This window comes from Falco cherrug, chromosome 16 (genome assembly GCF_023634085.1).
Source record: "Falco cherrug isolate bFalChe1 chromosome 16, bFalChe1.pri, whole genome shotgun sequence".
Taxonomy (NCBI): Eukaryota; Metazoa; Chordata; class Aves; order Falconiformes; family Falconidae; genus Falco; species Falco cherrug.
In genome coordinates, this window is record NC_073712.1 from 7,975,051 (window position 1) to 7,986,192 (window position 11,142).

The following is an 11,142-nucleotide window of genomic DNA, read 5'->3' on the forward strand; positions in this document are numbered from 1 at the left end:
CTAGCGAGCAGATCCAGGGGCACACAAAGCTCCCGCAGTGCGTCCCCATCCCATGTACCACAGCCGGTACTGGTACTCCACAACAAAGATACCGGTGCCAAACCAAAGCTGGAACATAGCTTACACCTATTGCGCAAGATCGATGGCTGTGAATTTGCTGCTGCTCAGGGAGCTAGCGGATATTACGTGGGTTTTCTTCAGACCATATTCGCTTAAAAAGTAAGAACAAAACTCTTGCAAAACTCAAAGCAGGAACCACGGCAGCAAGGACCATTTTTCCCTGCAGAAAACAGCATTCAATATTGCATTGCAAACCTTCCTGTGCCTGCACGGCCCCCTGGAGCTGGGGTGGTCACAGCCCCGGTGGTGGGCTCAGCTCAGCCCCTGCTCCCTCATCTGCTCACAGGAGCAGGCAGAGATGAAAAAAATAAACCCTGCCTCTGCACAGCATTTTTGGAGCCATTTAGAGGTGGTACGCACTGCTGGGCCCCGCTGCCCAGCATCCCGGCGGCAGGCAGCTGCTTCGGGTCATGGAGCAGTGATGCCCTGGGGAGCACAGGACCTTTGCTGCACCCCCCCACACGCACAGCAGCCCCCAGTCCCTGACCCGCTGCGAGCAATGGGACCCGGACTGCACATCCACGCGGACCCACGGACGTGCCAGCAGGAATAAGAGACAATGTTTAACCACCTGCACTGGGCTGCCTCTAATATTCTCCAAGTGAAACTTGACGCTGCTGAGCAAAGACACACCTCTTCCAGGGTGTTGTGCAAAGTTCAGCATTTTAACGTAGGACAGGAAATATGAAAAGAGCCGGGCAGAACCCAAACAGCACCGCCGGTTAGGCCGAGGCTCGCCAGCTCCAGCGGGGAAGCAGATCAAAGGGTTTGCTTCACTCATCCATCCACCCGTGATTTTCCAGTGCTTTGGAAGTTGCAGCTCCTTCGCTAACAGGTTTTAAAGGATTGGCATTGCTGTTTCCCCCTGGAGCAGCTCTGCAGAGGGATTTTTTCCCTCCCTTCTTCTCTCTCATGCTTTATTTCCTGACTCCACAGTAGGATGGGTCAGTTGCAAAAGATTCTCATTCCCTTTTTGGGATTGGTTTTGGCCTTCTGGTTTTATTCTGCGAGGGAGAATTTCAAACCGGGTAAGTATTAAAAGTGAATCTGTCTTTAAGGAAAAAATACTAAAAGCCATGTTTGAGTGTTTTGCATAGAAACTGTGCAGCGCTTGGACCAAACCATGTCTGAGCCTTTGTGTGGTCGCTGATACTGGAAAGTTGTTTCAAAAAAAAGATTGGAAACCAAACTGAGCAAGTAATATGCAGAAATACTTCCTGAGGGAGCAGGTGAGCCAAGGGGTCTGAGATGGAGAGGGGTCTGAGACGGAGAGGCTCTGAGCACTCCATTTTCCAGTGTATAGCAGAAGAATTTATAAACATGACTTCTACAGGTTGGATTGCAAGTTTTGAAGCATGCACTTAGTCCATGATTTTTATTACAAAACAGTCAGGGCGTTTATAAACGGTGTCCTGACTTGTGGAAAAAACTGCTGAAAGATTCGAGCACCGTCCCTGTGTCACTGCATTCAGTGAGGAGCTGCAGCTGCTCCTCAGCGCTGCTTTTTCCAGCAGATGGAAGAGACGTCCTGGTACGGGACACTTTGCACTTGCAGGCTCACTTAGCTTCCAATTAACTACTTACCCTGAAGGCATTAAAGGGATTTTTTTTTCGGGTTTTTTTTTTATTATTTTAGTTTTAAATAGCATTTGGATAAATTAAATTCCTGTGCCTTGGTCCCCAGAGATGCTGAAAGGGAAGCGGGTGATTGTCACTGGAGCAAGCACTGGAATTGGAGAGCAGATGGCATATCACCTGGCACGGATGGGATCCCACATTTTGATCACAGCACGGACAGAAGCCAAGCTCCAGAAAGTAAATGGCAAGCTGAGCACTCACACATGCGTGTTCATAGCAGTGCACACACAAACATGTGAAGGCCAATCTCACACCACAGGTACATACATTAATATATGCACACGTAATTGCCGTGGCACACATACCAGATAGGTGGTTACGTTCATGGGGATGCATCCTTGTGCTGTCTGGGGCTTCCACATGCACAGAAGTCCCTCTCCTACAGATGCACGCACTCTGTGTAGCACATAGAGGTTATTTGAACTTGCACGGTTATGTACACATACCCCCATACACACAGGCTCCCTCAGTGCACACACCCACCCTCATTCCACTGCAGTGATATACAGGCTCCTGCTCACCCTGCACGCACGCAACTCCAGCACAGACCGCATGGATAAAGAGCCAGACTGCCTTGGGTAACGCATTCACCAAAGGAAGAATTTTTCAGGCTCCCTTTGAAGCTTAAAAGGCTCCAAACATGCTCCAAAAACTCCAAACCACTTTTCTAAGGCAGGGACACATCACAGGGAGCACAGATGCTCTTGCTGCCCGGGGCGGGGAAGGGGGTTTCTGACATGTGGTGTTGGTGTGGCAGGTGGCGGAGCGGTGCCGGGAGCTGGGGGCAGCCTCTGCGCGGTACATCAGCGGCACCATGGAGGACATGGCCTTCGCCGAGCACGTGGTGAAGGAGGCAGAGACCTCGCTGGGTACGTTTACAGCCTGCTTGCTGCAAGCGACAGCAGAACATCACTTCTCACCTTGGCCATGCTGCTTTTTGCCATGCACCCACTAAAAAAAAAAAAACAACCAAAAAACAACACAGGAGACATGGAGATGGGGAAGATTTGTCCCCAGTTCTGCCCAGCTTCATCACTCCAGCTCAAACTGAACTGCGCTCCCGATTTCAGCGCTGTGCCCTCATAACATCCTGTAACAGTACCATAATCCTGGATTTCATCACCCCAAGCTACTGCGGTCTGAAACCGTCCATCAGGCCCCTTGCAGCCTCGCTATTGTGGGCATGGGTCACGGCTGCGGAAACATAGTGTCTCAGCTCTGCATGGAGCGCTCCCTCCCCCACCCCAGGCCCACAGACAGCCCAAGGGTGATTGCTCTTGTGCCATGGTGGTTTTGTATTGAGCCAAAAAATAAAACCACAGCAAAATTTTTACTGGCAGCCACCATCCGGACTATAGCCCTACTCCAGAGAAGACAGGCCACAGCTCTGACCCAAAAACCTGATTTCTTTCGATTATGTGTATTCTGCTCCCCGGAAAGGCTCCGTTTTGCTGGTTGCAGCCCTCTCCCACCCAGCACTAACACCTGTTCCTCTGCTTGCAGGAGGCCTTGACATGCTGATTCTTAATCACGTTGGCACGTCGTACTTCGATTATTTTAATGGGGATGTTGGGCATGTACGAAAGCTCCTGGAGATCAACTTCCTCAGCTACGTGGCCATGACCGTGTCTGCGCTGCCCATGCTGAAGGAGAGCGAGGGCAGCATCGTAGTTGTTTCATCCATGGCAGGTGAGTGGGAAGTGAGGTGGGTGACATGGGGTTCAGTCAAAAGGCACCATGGGCTGATTTTCAGAAGTAGCATGCAGAGACACCAGGCATCCTAAAGGAGCTGTAACTGCTTAATACACTCAAAAAGAAAAAACAAACCACACACACGCGGGGAAAAAAAAAAAAAAAGAAAAAAAAAGGAAAAAAAAGAAAGAAACCATCGAGATCTTTTTTTTGTATTTTCTTGATGGAATTTGTTCTCTGATAGAATCCAATTGCGCCAGCTTGCTTTCTGACCAGCCCTGTAATTAAACCCCACACCCTGGTGTCAGGCTCATTATAGCAGCAGAGCTCATATACCCCCTATTTTATGGAGAAAAGTGGAAATGCAGTAATTTCTCACTGCGTTGGTTCTCTGACAATCTTGGTTTGGTAGGTCAAGTTCCTGCTAATATTTGTGGAGTGAGTTAGACTGATTCTATTCACAAAAACATGACTCTGTTTGAATAAATTTCCCTTCAGTCAGGAAACTAAATTACTAACAGATGTCCCCACTCACAGCTGGTATTTTAGTCTTCTGATGATCAGCTTAGCTCAGTGTCCAGAGACAAGAACTCAAACTTTGCTCCATCTCTCCCCTCTGAGGGTTTCATAGTTACTGCGGGTTGCTTGTACCCTGAGCAGAGACATGAGCCATGGGTGTTAAGGCCTTAAGACCTTAAAAGAGCCAGAGGCTGAGGGGAACATTTGTGGTGCTGCTGTTCAGGTGCCAGGATGATATTGCACCAACAGCAAAGTCCCTTTGGGGTAAAATACTTTATCTGACGATGGGCAAAACAGAGGTTCAGGCAGAGCAGCTTTCTGTGCTGTAACAGAACTTCACTCTGTGTCCAGGTAAAGTCGGGTTTCCCTTTACGGTCCCCTACTCTGCAACTAAGTTTGCCTTGGACGGATTTTTCAGCTCACTGAGGCAGGAATTCAGCATTCAGAGCGTTAATGTTTCCATCACGCTCTGCATCCTTGGCTTCATTGATACTGGTAAGATCAGTGCTGTTTGATCCGGCTGATCAGGAGCTGAGCATCACCTTCTCAGTTTCTAATCCCACCTTTCGCCTCCCTCTGCCACCAGCTCTCCCCTTTTACCTGCGCTGCTGCTTTCCCTCCAGCCCTGCTGTGGTGTGAGTGCATGCAAAAACCCTCCACTCTCTGGGGGGTCCACCTCTCTTCCACCAAAAAACAGTCTCAAAACTCACTTCTTTCCCCACGCTACATTAAACCAGCCACTGCATACCGGCCGGCACAGTGTAACGTTCCATGAGCCCGCATGGATGTGCCAGCCACCTCTCTCCCGTTAATCCCACCTATTGATGCGACAAGAAGGTACGGGGATGCGGCGTGGGCGGCTGGAAGCGTTCTGCGGGCGCTGGGCTCAACCCCACAAGCGACCCCCCCCCCCCCCCCCCCAACCCCCGTACCGATACACCCGGTTTCCACAAGACATTTCCCCAGCCCCGCTTCTCCCCGCTTCCCCATGCGCACGCCGGCCTCCCTCCGCCCCGCCGCTGGCTCTTCACCCCCAGCCAGGCTGAGGACCAGCATCCCGGGGGGAGCAGGAACATTCCGGGGCGAGCAGGAACATGCATCCCGAGGGGGAGCAGAGCATCTCCCGGGCGGGGGGGGGGGGGGAGCATCCCCGGCTGACGCCGTTCCGCTCCCGCGCAGAGAACGCGGTGCGCGCAGCCGCGCACCGGCTGCTGGTGCCGCCGGCGCCGCGGGAGGAGTGCGCGCTGGAGATCCTCAAGGGCGGAGCGCTGCGCCGCCGGGAGCTCTACTACCGCTACGGCTCCACGCGGCTCCCGCTGCTCCTGCGGGACTGGGCCGCCGAGCTGCTGGACTACCTGGTCAGGAGCCGCTACCGCCTGGACAGCGCGGAGAAGAATTAGCGCTGTCCCCCCCGCCCCCCCCCGGCACCGCCCGGCTTAACGGAGCGGCCCTCACCGGCGGCTCGGGAGGGTTCCCCGGTGCAACACCCTCCTCTGCCGGCGGGGACGGCGCTTGCAGCCGCCTCACCTCGCGCGGTGGGACGGGGTGTCCCGTGTGCCCCCCCGCGCAGCCTCTGCTTGCGCTTTCGGAAGGAGGGGTGCACTTGGAAGCAGACGCGGCACCCCCGAGGGGGCGGCTCGGGGCGGGGGGGATCCCCTGCATCTGCAGCATCCCACCTGGTTAGACCCATTCCCTTCCCCACACTAGGGAAAACGTAGGCACAAACTACTCAGTCAATAAAATTTACTAACAGTTCTGTGTGTTCTGTGGGGGTTTTTTATCCCCGTTTTCTCCACTACCGAAAGCTGCTGCGAGTAACTCCACTTTGACAGGAAAGCCTTACAATAGTCCTTCATTATTTTAGGAATAACCGTCTTTTAGCCTATTTTTTTTTAATGGCTCAATTAAATGCAAATTTTACCCCCAGCAAAACTTCCCAAACTTGGTAGACAGTTTCTTACACAAACATCATAACTGGAAAATGCCTTCTAGATGCACAGAGCTGCTGAACTGCTACCCTAAGCCGAGCGCTCGGGCACCAGGAGCCACGCACACTGAGCGCCAAAGCAAAGGCCAAGCCCGCAGCGAGCCCTGCACTGCTTCCCCGACTGGCAGCACTGCCCTAGCTGATGCAGTTACATCTACCACGGTCCTGGCCATCCCAGCACCAATTACAAAACCTCCCCCAACCCTTCCCGCTGAAGCGCTCCTCGGGACAGTTTCCCCCTCACTTTCTAAAGAAAATCAGGAACCGGCATTTCTGTTCTCCTTACGCCAGGATCGCCTACACAAACCAGTGCACACAGAGTAGGTTTTGCCCTTTAAACTTTCTCTTTCAGAAAGTTATTTGCAAACCCATTCACCGTATGCCCAAGCAGATGCTGAGCAGTGTGACACTCAACCCTTACGAAAGCTAAAGATCTTTATTATTCACCTGCTTGGCTCTTTTACTGCCTTTTGCAATCGGTGGATTCCTCAAGACAAGAGTGCAACGTTTGAGGTATAAAACAAACCCAACAAACTCTCAGTGTTACACCAATGGCGATACCATGCAGGATAAGCCAAGAGTACCAGTAAGGTCTAAAACCACAAACTTTGCCAGCCCTGCTCTCTAGATTTTCACATTAACCTGTACCACAGTGATAGTGCTGATCAATAAACCCTTGCAGCAGCCTGCGAGGAAGGGAAGCGTTGCCTCTGTTTGAGAAGTGGAATGGAGAGAGAGGGAAGGACATCCATCCCGTGGAGGTCTGCACTGAGGGGACGCAGGTGTCCCAGCCCCAAAGGCTGGCACTGAACAACACGCCCACCGCTCTATGGAGCTAGAAGCTTTTCAGTGCCTTAAGAAACCACACCTGAAAGTCCTGGCAGGACAAGGGTGCAAGGGACAGCCTAAAGTCCAAAGCGACACTCTCTGTTAGGTTAATGTTTGCTAAATCACAGGAAGCACAAAGAAAAGGTCCAACAGATACAGCAAACTTGTGCAAGATAAGAACCCGTGCAAAACTGCAATCACTCCCAGCCCCGTTCACCACCCACAGCCAGAGCCACGGAGCCTGTTGCTCCTGCCTGTACTGCTGCAGAGGGATGGGGCTGCTCCTGAAGTTTTTCATTCCCTTGCTGGGACTGGTACTGGCCTTTTATTTTTATTCAGCACCCGAGAATTTCAATGAAGGTAAGTCATTGGAAAAAGATGCTTTAAAACCACTGGCAGCAAGGCTGCTGCCAGAGCGGCAGTGTGTGCCCACGCAGGAGCGCGCAGGCCGTTTGAAGGGCCTTTCATAGCACAGCTGGAAAAGCCAAGGCACGGGGGGCAGGGGGCTGAGGGCTCGGAGGGGAGTTCAGGCAGCTCCTGGGACAAGGGGTCAGAGCACCCTGTGCTGCACGGGAAACCTCACAGGATTATACTGGATCTGCTGGGACACACGGTGTCTGATCCAGTAGATGATGCATTTTGGAAATTATTCAGCCTGGAGCAGAGAAGGCTCCGGGGAGAGCTTAGAGCAACTTGCAGTGCCTGAAGGGGCTGACAAGAAAGCTGGGGAGGGGCTTTTTACAAGAGCATGCAGCGACAGGACAAGGGGAATGGCTTTAAACTGAAAGAGGGGAGATTTAGATTAGATATAGGGAAGAAATTCTTTGCTGTGAGGGTGACGAGGTGCTGGCACAGGGTGCCCAGAGCCGCTGTGGGTGCCCCATCCCTGGAAGGGTTCAAGGCCAGGTTGGACGGGGCTGGGAGCAACCTGGGCTGGTGGCAGGTGTCCCTGCCCGTGGCAGGGGGTGGGAACCAGATGGTCTGTCAGGTCCCTTCCAACCCAAACCATTTGATGATTCTATGAAATACAGAATTTTCCACTTTAAACATTTAATACTTTTATTACCCAACTCTCACCATTTCCTAAAGCTGCTCCCAGACCAGGCTGGGTGCAAAGCTCAAGCCTCACACGTGCTCCCCACCAAACCGGGATTAACAACCGGGCTCCGGTCAGGGTCTGCATGAGCAGCGCACACTGCAGCAGGGCAGTGGTGCTGCCTGCAGCTCCCTGCACCTGAAGGCGAGGGGCAAAGAGCTGCGGTACCTGCATGCGGGGTGATGGTGTGGGCTATGCCAGCTCTGAGCTCTGCATCCTCCTCTCCAGAGATGCTGCGGGGAAAACGAGTGATCGTGACCGGAGCCAGCAGTGGCATCGGGGAGCAGATGGCATATCACTTGGCACGCATGGAGGCCCACCTACTGCTCACGGCACGGACGGAGGCCAAGCTGCAGAAAGTAAATGGCAAGCAGAGTGTGCCAGGCTGGCAAAACACATTTACAATCCAGAACCCCACAGGCAGGCAGAATGCAGATATTCACCTTGGCCCAGGCATGCAGAGATGCCAGATACCCTACAGATCCACCACAGCATTTCCCCAGCATGAGCCTGTTTGAACACACACAGAGCCCACTGCAACAAATTGCGTATTCAATGCTAACAGCATGGCATTTCTTTCTCCGCAGTCTTCAGCTATGAATTCTGCCACCACCAAGGACAACACTAGTCTGCCCAAGTCCTGGTCTGCTCAGCCCTTGCCCTTTCTTAAAGCCTGAACCGTTTTTGCATCCCGTATACAACAGAATCCAAATTAAGCAATCACATTCCTATTTATAAATATTAAATATTTGGCTCAGATGTGCCATTGTCTAAGTCTGCAGCCAGAAACATTTCTCTGAGCAATGTGCCTCCTCCCGTGAAGGGAGACGGGTTTCCAGTGGGACAGAGAGATGCACTGCCCATCTGCCCCAAGACAGCCTCAGCCTTCGTGGGATGGGGGGGTCTGCGGAGGGGAGTCCACTGCCAACACCGCTCTCGCTGTCACTGCAGGTTGTGGAGCGGTGCCTCCAGCTGGGCGCCGCGTCTGCCCGCTATGTGAGTGGCTCTATGGAGGACACCGCATTCCCCGAGGTGGTGGTGAGGGAGGCTGAGAACACCTGGGGTAGGTGGCAGGGAGCTGCCCCTCCTCACTCCCCAGCACACCCCGTGCTACGTTGTGGGGCCATCCTGGCCACCAAGAAGCTGCTTTGGTTTGAGATGCTGGTTGCCAATAGCAAACATGCTCTGCTTGCAGGAGGCCTCGATATGCTCATCCTAAATCACATCGGTTACTCCTACTTCAGCTACTTCAACGGGGATGTTGGGCATGTACGAAAGCTCCTGGAGATCAACTTCCTCAGCTACGTGGCCATGACCGTGTCTGCGCTGCCCATGCTGAAGGAGAGCGAGGGCAGCATCGTAGTTGTTTCATCCGTGGCAGGTGAGCACACAAGGCGCCAGGCGCTCCCCGCCCGCATCCCTTCCTCTGCCTGCAAGGGATCCCTGCTGCGGCTCTTCTTCAAAGACAGAATAAGGACCATAAGGCAGACAGCCACCCCGCTGGGAGTCAGGATCAGTGTAAGGTATCCCAGATGCACAGTTTGAGTCCTCTGGGCCATTTATATTCTATGCCCTGTCCTGCTAGTCTCTTTGCACCCACTAATCACCTTCGTGCATTGGAGTCAACGGTACACCACAGCAGGTTATTTTATGTGCGTGGCCACAGATTACACACACATTTGCTATACGTGGGTATGCATGCAGGAATACAAGAACAGAATCACCCACAACTGAAGGTACTTTATGCCACTGTATGCCATATGTTACATTTTAAACATTCCTGCATTTGTTTATTTCTCTCAAGCATTTGTGACAGCTTACTGTGTCACCCTAAATCACAATATTATAGTTACTTGAAGGGCAAGAGGAACAGAGAGCCATGCAGCTCGACACCTGCCCAGTACACAAACCCCGACTTTGTGTCCCTGCTCCAGGTAAAATTGGCTCCCCATTTGCTGCTCCCTACTCTGCAACAAAGTTCGCCTTAGATGGATTTTTCAGCTCCATGCGACACGAATTCATCACAGACCAGGTCAATGTCTCCATCACACTCTGCATCCTGGGCTACATCGACACAGGTAAGCTCGGCATCACTGGGGCCTCGCAACTCCGTGCATTTCAGACAGGGCTGAGCCCACCAGCCACCCTCTGGCCCTGGGCTGCTCAGCACACTGCTTCCCACCGCTGCTGGACCCTCAGCCTGCAGTGGCTGGGCAATCGTGGAAACGGGACCTCCGCTCCTTAAAAGTGTGGCCCGAGACCTTTGACTCTGCTATCCTTGAAGTAAACCCAGGGGAGGTGGGGATTCCATCCAGTGTCACTCAAGAGGTGAAAGGAATGGGAAGGATATCGCCATAATTGTTATTGAACTATTCTAAGCCTCGTTAAGTAGGTCTGGTCCCCAGAGTTTGTCAGAGGAAGCTACAGACACCCCAACTAGGCTGGTGGTGCCTGTGGCAGCCCCTCCATCTGACACTGCTCCTTCCCTCCCTGTCCTCCCATCCCTGCAGAGAACGCTGTCCGAGCAGTCTCGCACGCCATCCGGGGCACACCAGCGCCGAAGGAGGAGTGCGCGCTTGAGATCATCAAGAGCGGGACGCTGCGCCAGCGGGAGCTGCACTACCCGTCCTCAGCGGTGAGCAGCCTGCTCCTCCTTCATGCCATAGCCCCCGACTTCCTTGACTCCTTCATCAGGAGCAACTATAAGGTGGAAAACATCAAAAGAACATAGCTACCGGGGCAGCGAGCACGCCAGGACACCTTGTGCCAGGCACGAGGGAACTGGGTTTTAATCCAGCTATTCCAGCGCCCTTTTCCACATCACTGGGGCAGCCCCATGCTGATGCACCCTGGCAGCCTGAGACGGGATGCACCAGAAGACTACAACACACAGCATGAAAACATCCTTTTTAGTAACAAACTCTTGCAACTGGCTTTTTCCAACCAAGACGCACTTCAGAGAAGCTCCAGGTGGCAGGATCTGCTGCCAGTGTCCTGCTCACCAGCAGGAACCACTCCCCCATCAAAAGCCACGGCAGCAGCGGTGCTGAGCGCTGCAGGAGGCGAGCTGAGCCGTGGCCTAGAACAAGGATTAGGGCCAGCAGCACAAACCACCCAAAGCTACAAGAGGGCCTTTGAAACGGGGATTTTTATTTTTTTTTGGTCATGTATCCCTTTCTAGGCTGGTCTTTGAAAAAAATAAATTCTGTATTATTTTACAAGATCTCTGCTTTTACTTACATTCCTCTTCCATGCAAACAGG

The 11,142-nt window shown here is 52.9% G+C and overlaps 2 protein-coding genes across 3 annotated transcripts; both read left to right on the top strand.

The window, feature by feature from the left end:
- Positions 1 to 710: 710 nt before the first annotated feature.
- On the top strand, positions 711 to 5,724 carry LOC102053319 (11-beta-hydroxysteroid dehydrogenase 1). 2 transcript variants are annotated; one of them, XM_055728011.1, is made up of 6 exons: positions 711 to 1,148; positions 1,805 to 1,935; positions 2,516 to 2,627; positions 3,262 to 3,447; positions 4,321 to 4,464; positions 5,149 to 5,724. In XM_055728011.1, exons 1-6 carry the CDS (start codon positions 1,061 to 1,063, stop codon positions 5,367 to 5,369), a joined length of 882 nt encoding a protein of 293 aa, XP_055583986.1. In that variant the 5' UTR covers positions 711 to 1,060; the 3' UTR covers positions 5,370 to 5,724. The 2 variants fall into 2 exon arrangements, with proteins under 2 accessions (XP_055583986.1, XP_055583987.1); XM_055728012.1 differs by lacking the exon at positions 5,149 to 5,724 and adding an exon at positions 4,556 to 5,029 and having other exon boundaries at positions 715 to 1,148.
- Positions 5,725 to 6,951: 1,227 nt separating this feature from the next.
- LOC102051959 (11-beta-hydroxysteroid dehydrogenase 1-like) lies at positions 6,952 to 11,103 on the top strand. Its single transcript, XM_005447099.3, has 6 exons — positions 6,952 to 7,144; positions 8,109 to 8,239; positions 8,832 to 8,943; positions 9,076 to 9,261; positions 9,815 to 9,958; positions 10,391 to 11,103. The coding sequence occupies exons 1-6, from the start codon at positions 7,057 to 7,059 to the stop codon at positions 10,609 to 10,611; spliced, it is 882 nt and encodes a 293-aa protein (XP_005447156.2). The 5' UTR covers positions 6,952 to 7,056; the 3' UTR covers positions 10,612 to 11,103.
- The last annotated feature ends 39 nt before the right edge of the window (positions 11,104 to 11,142 follow it).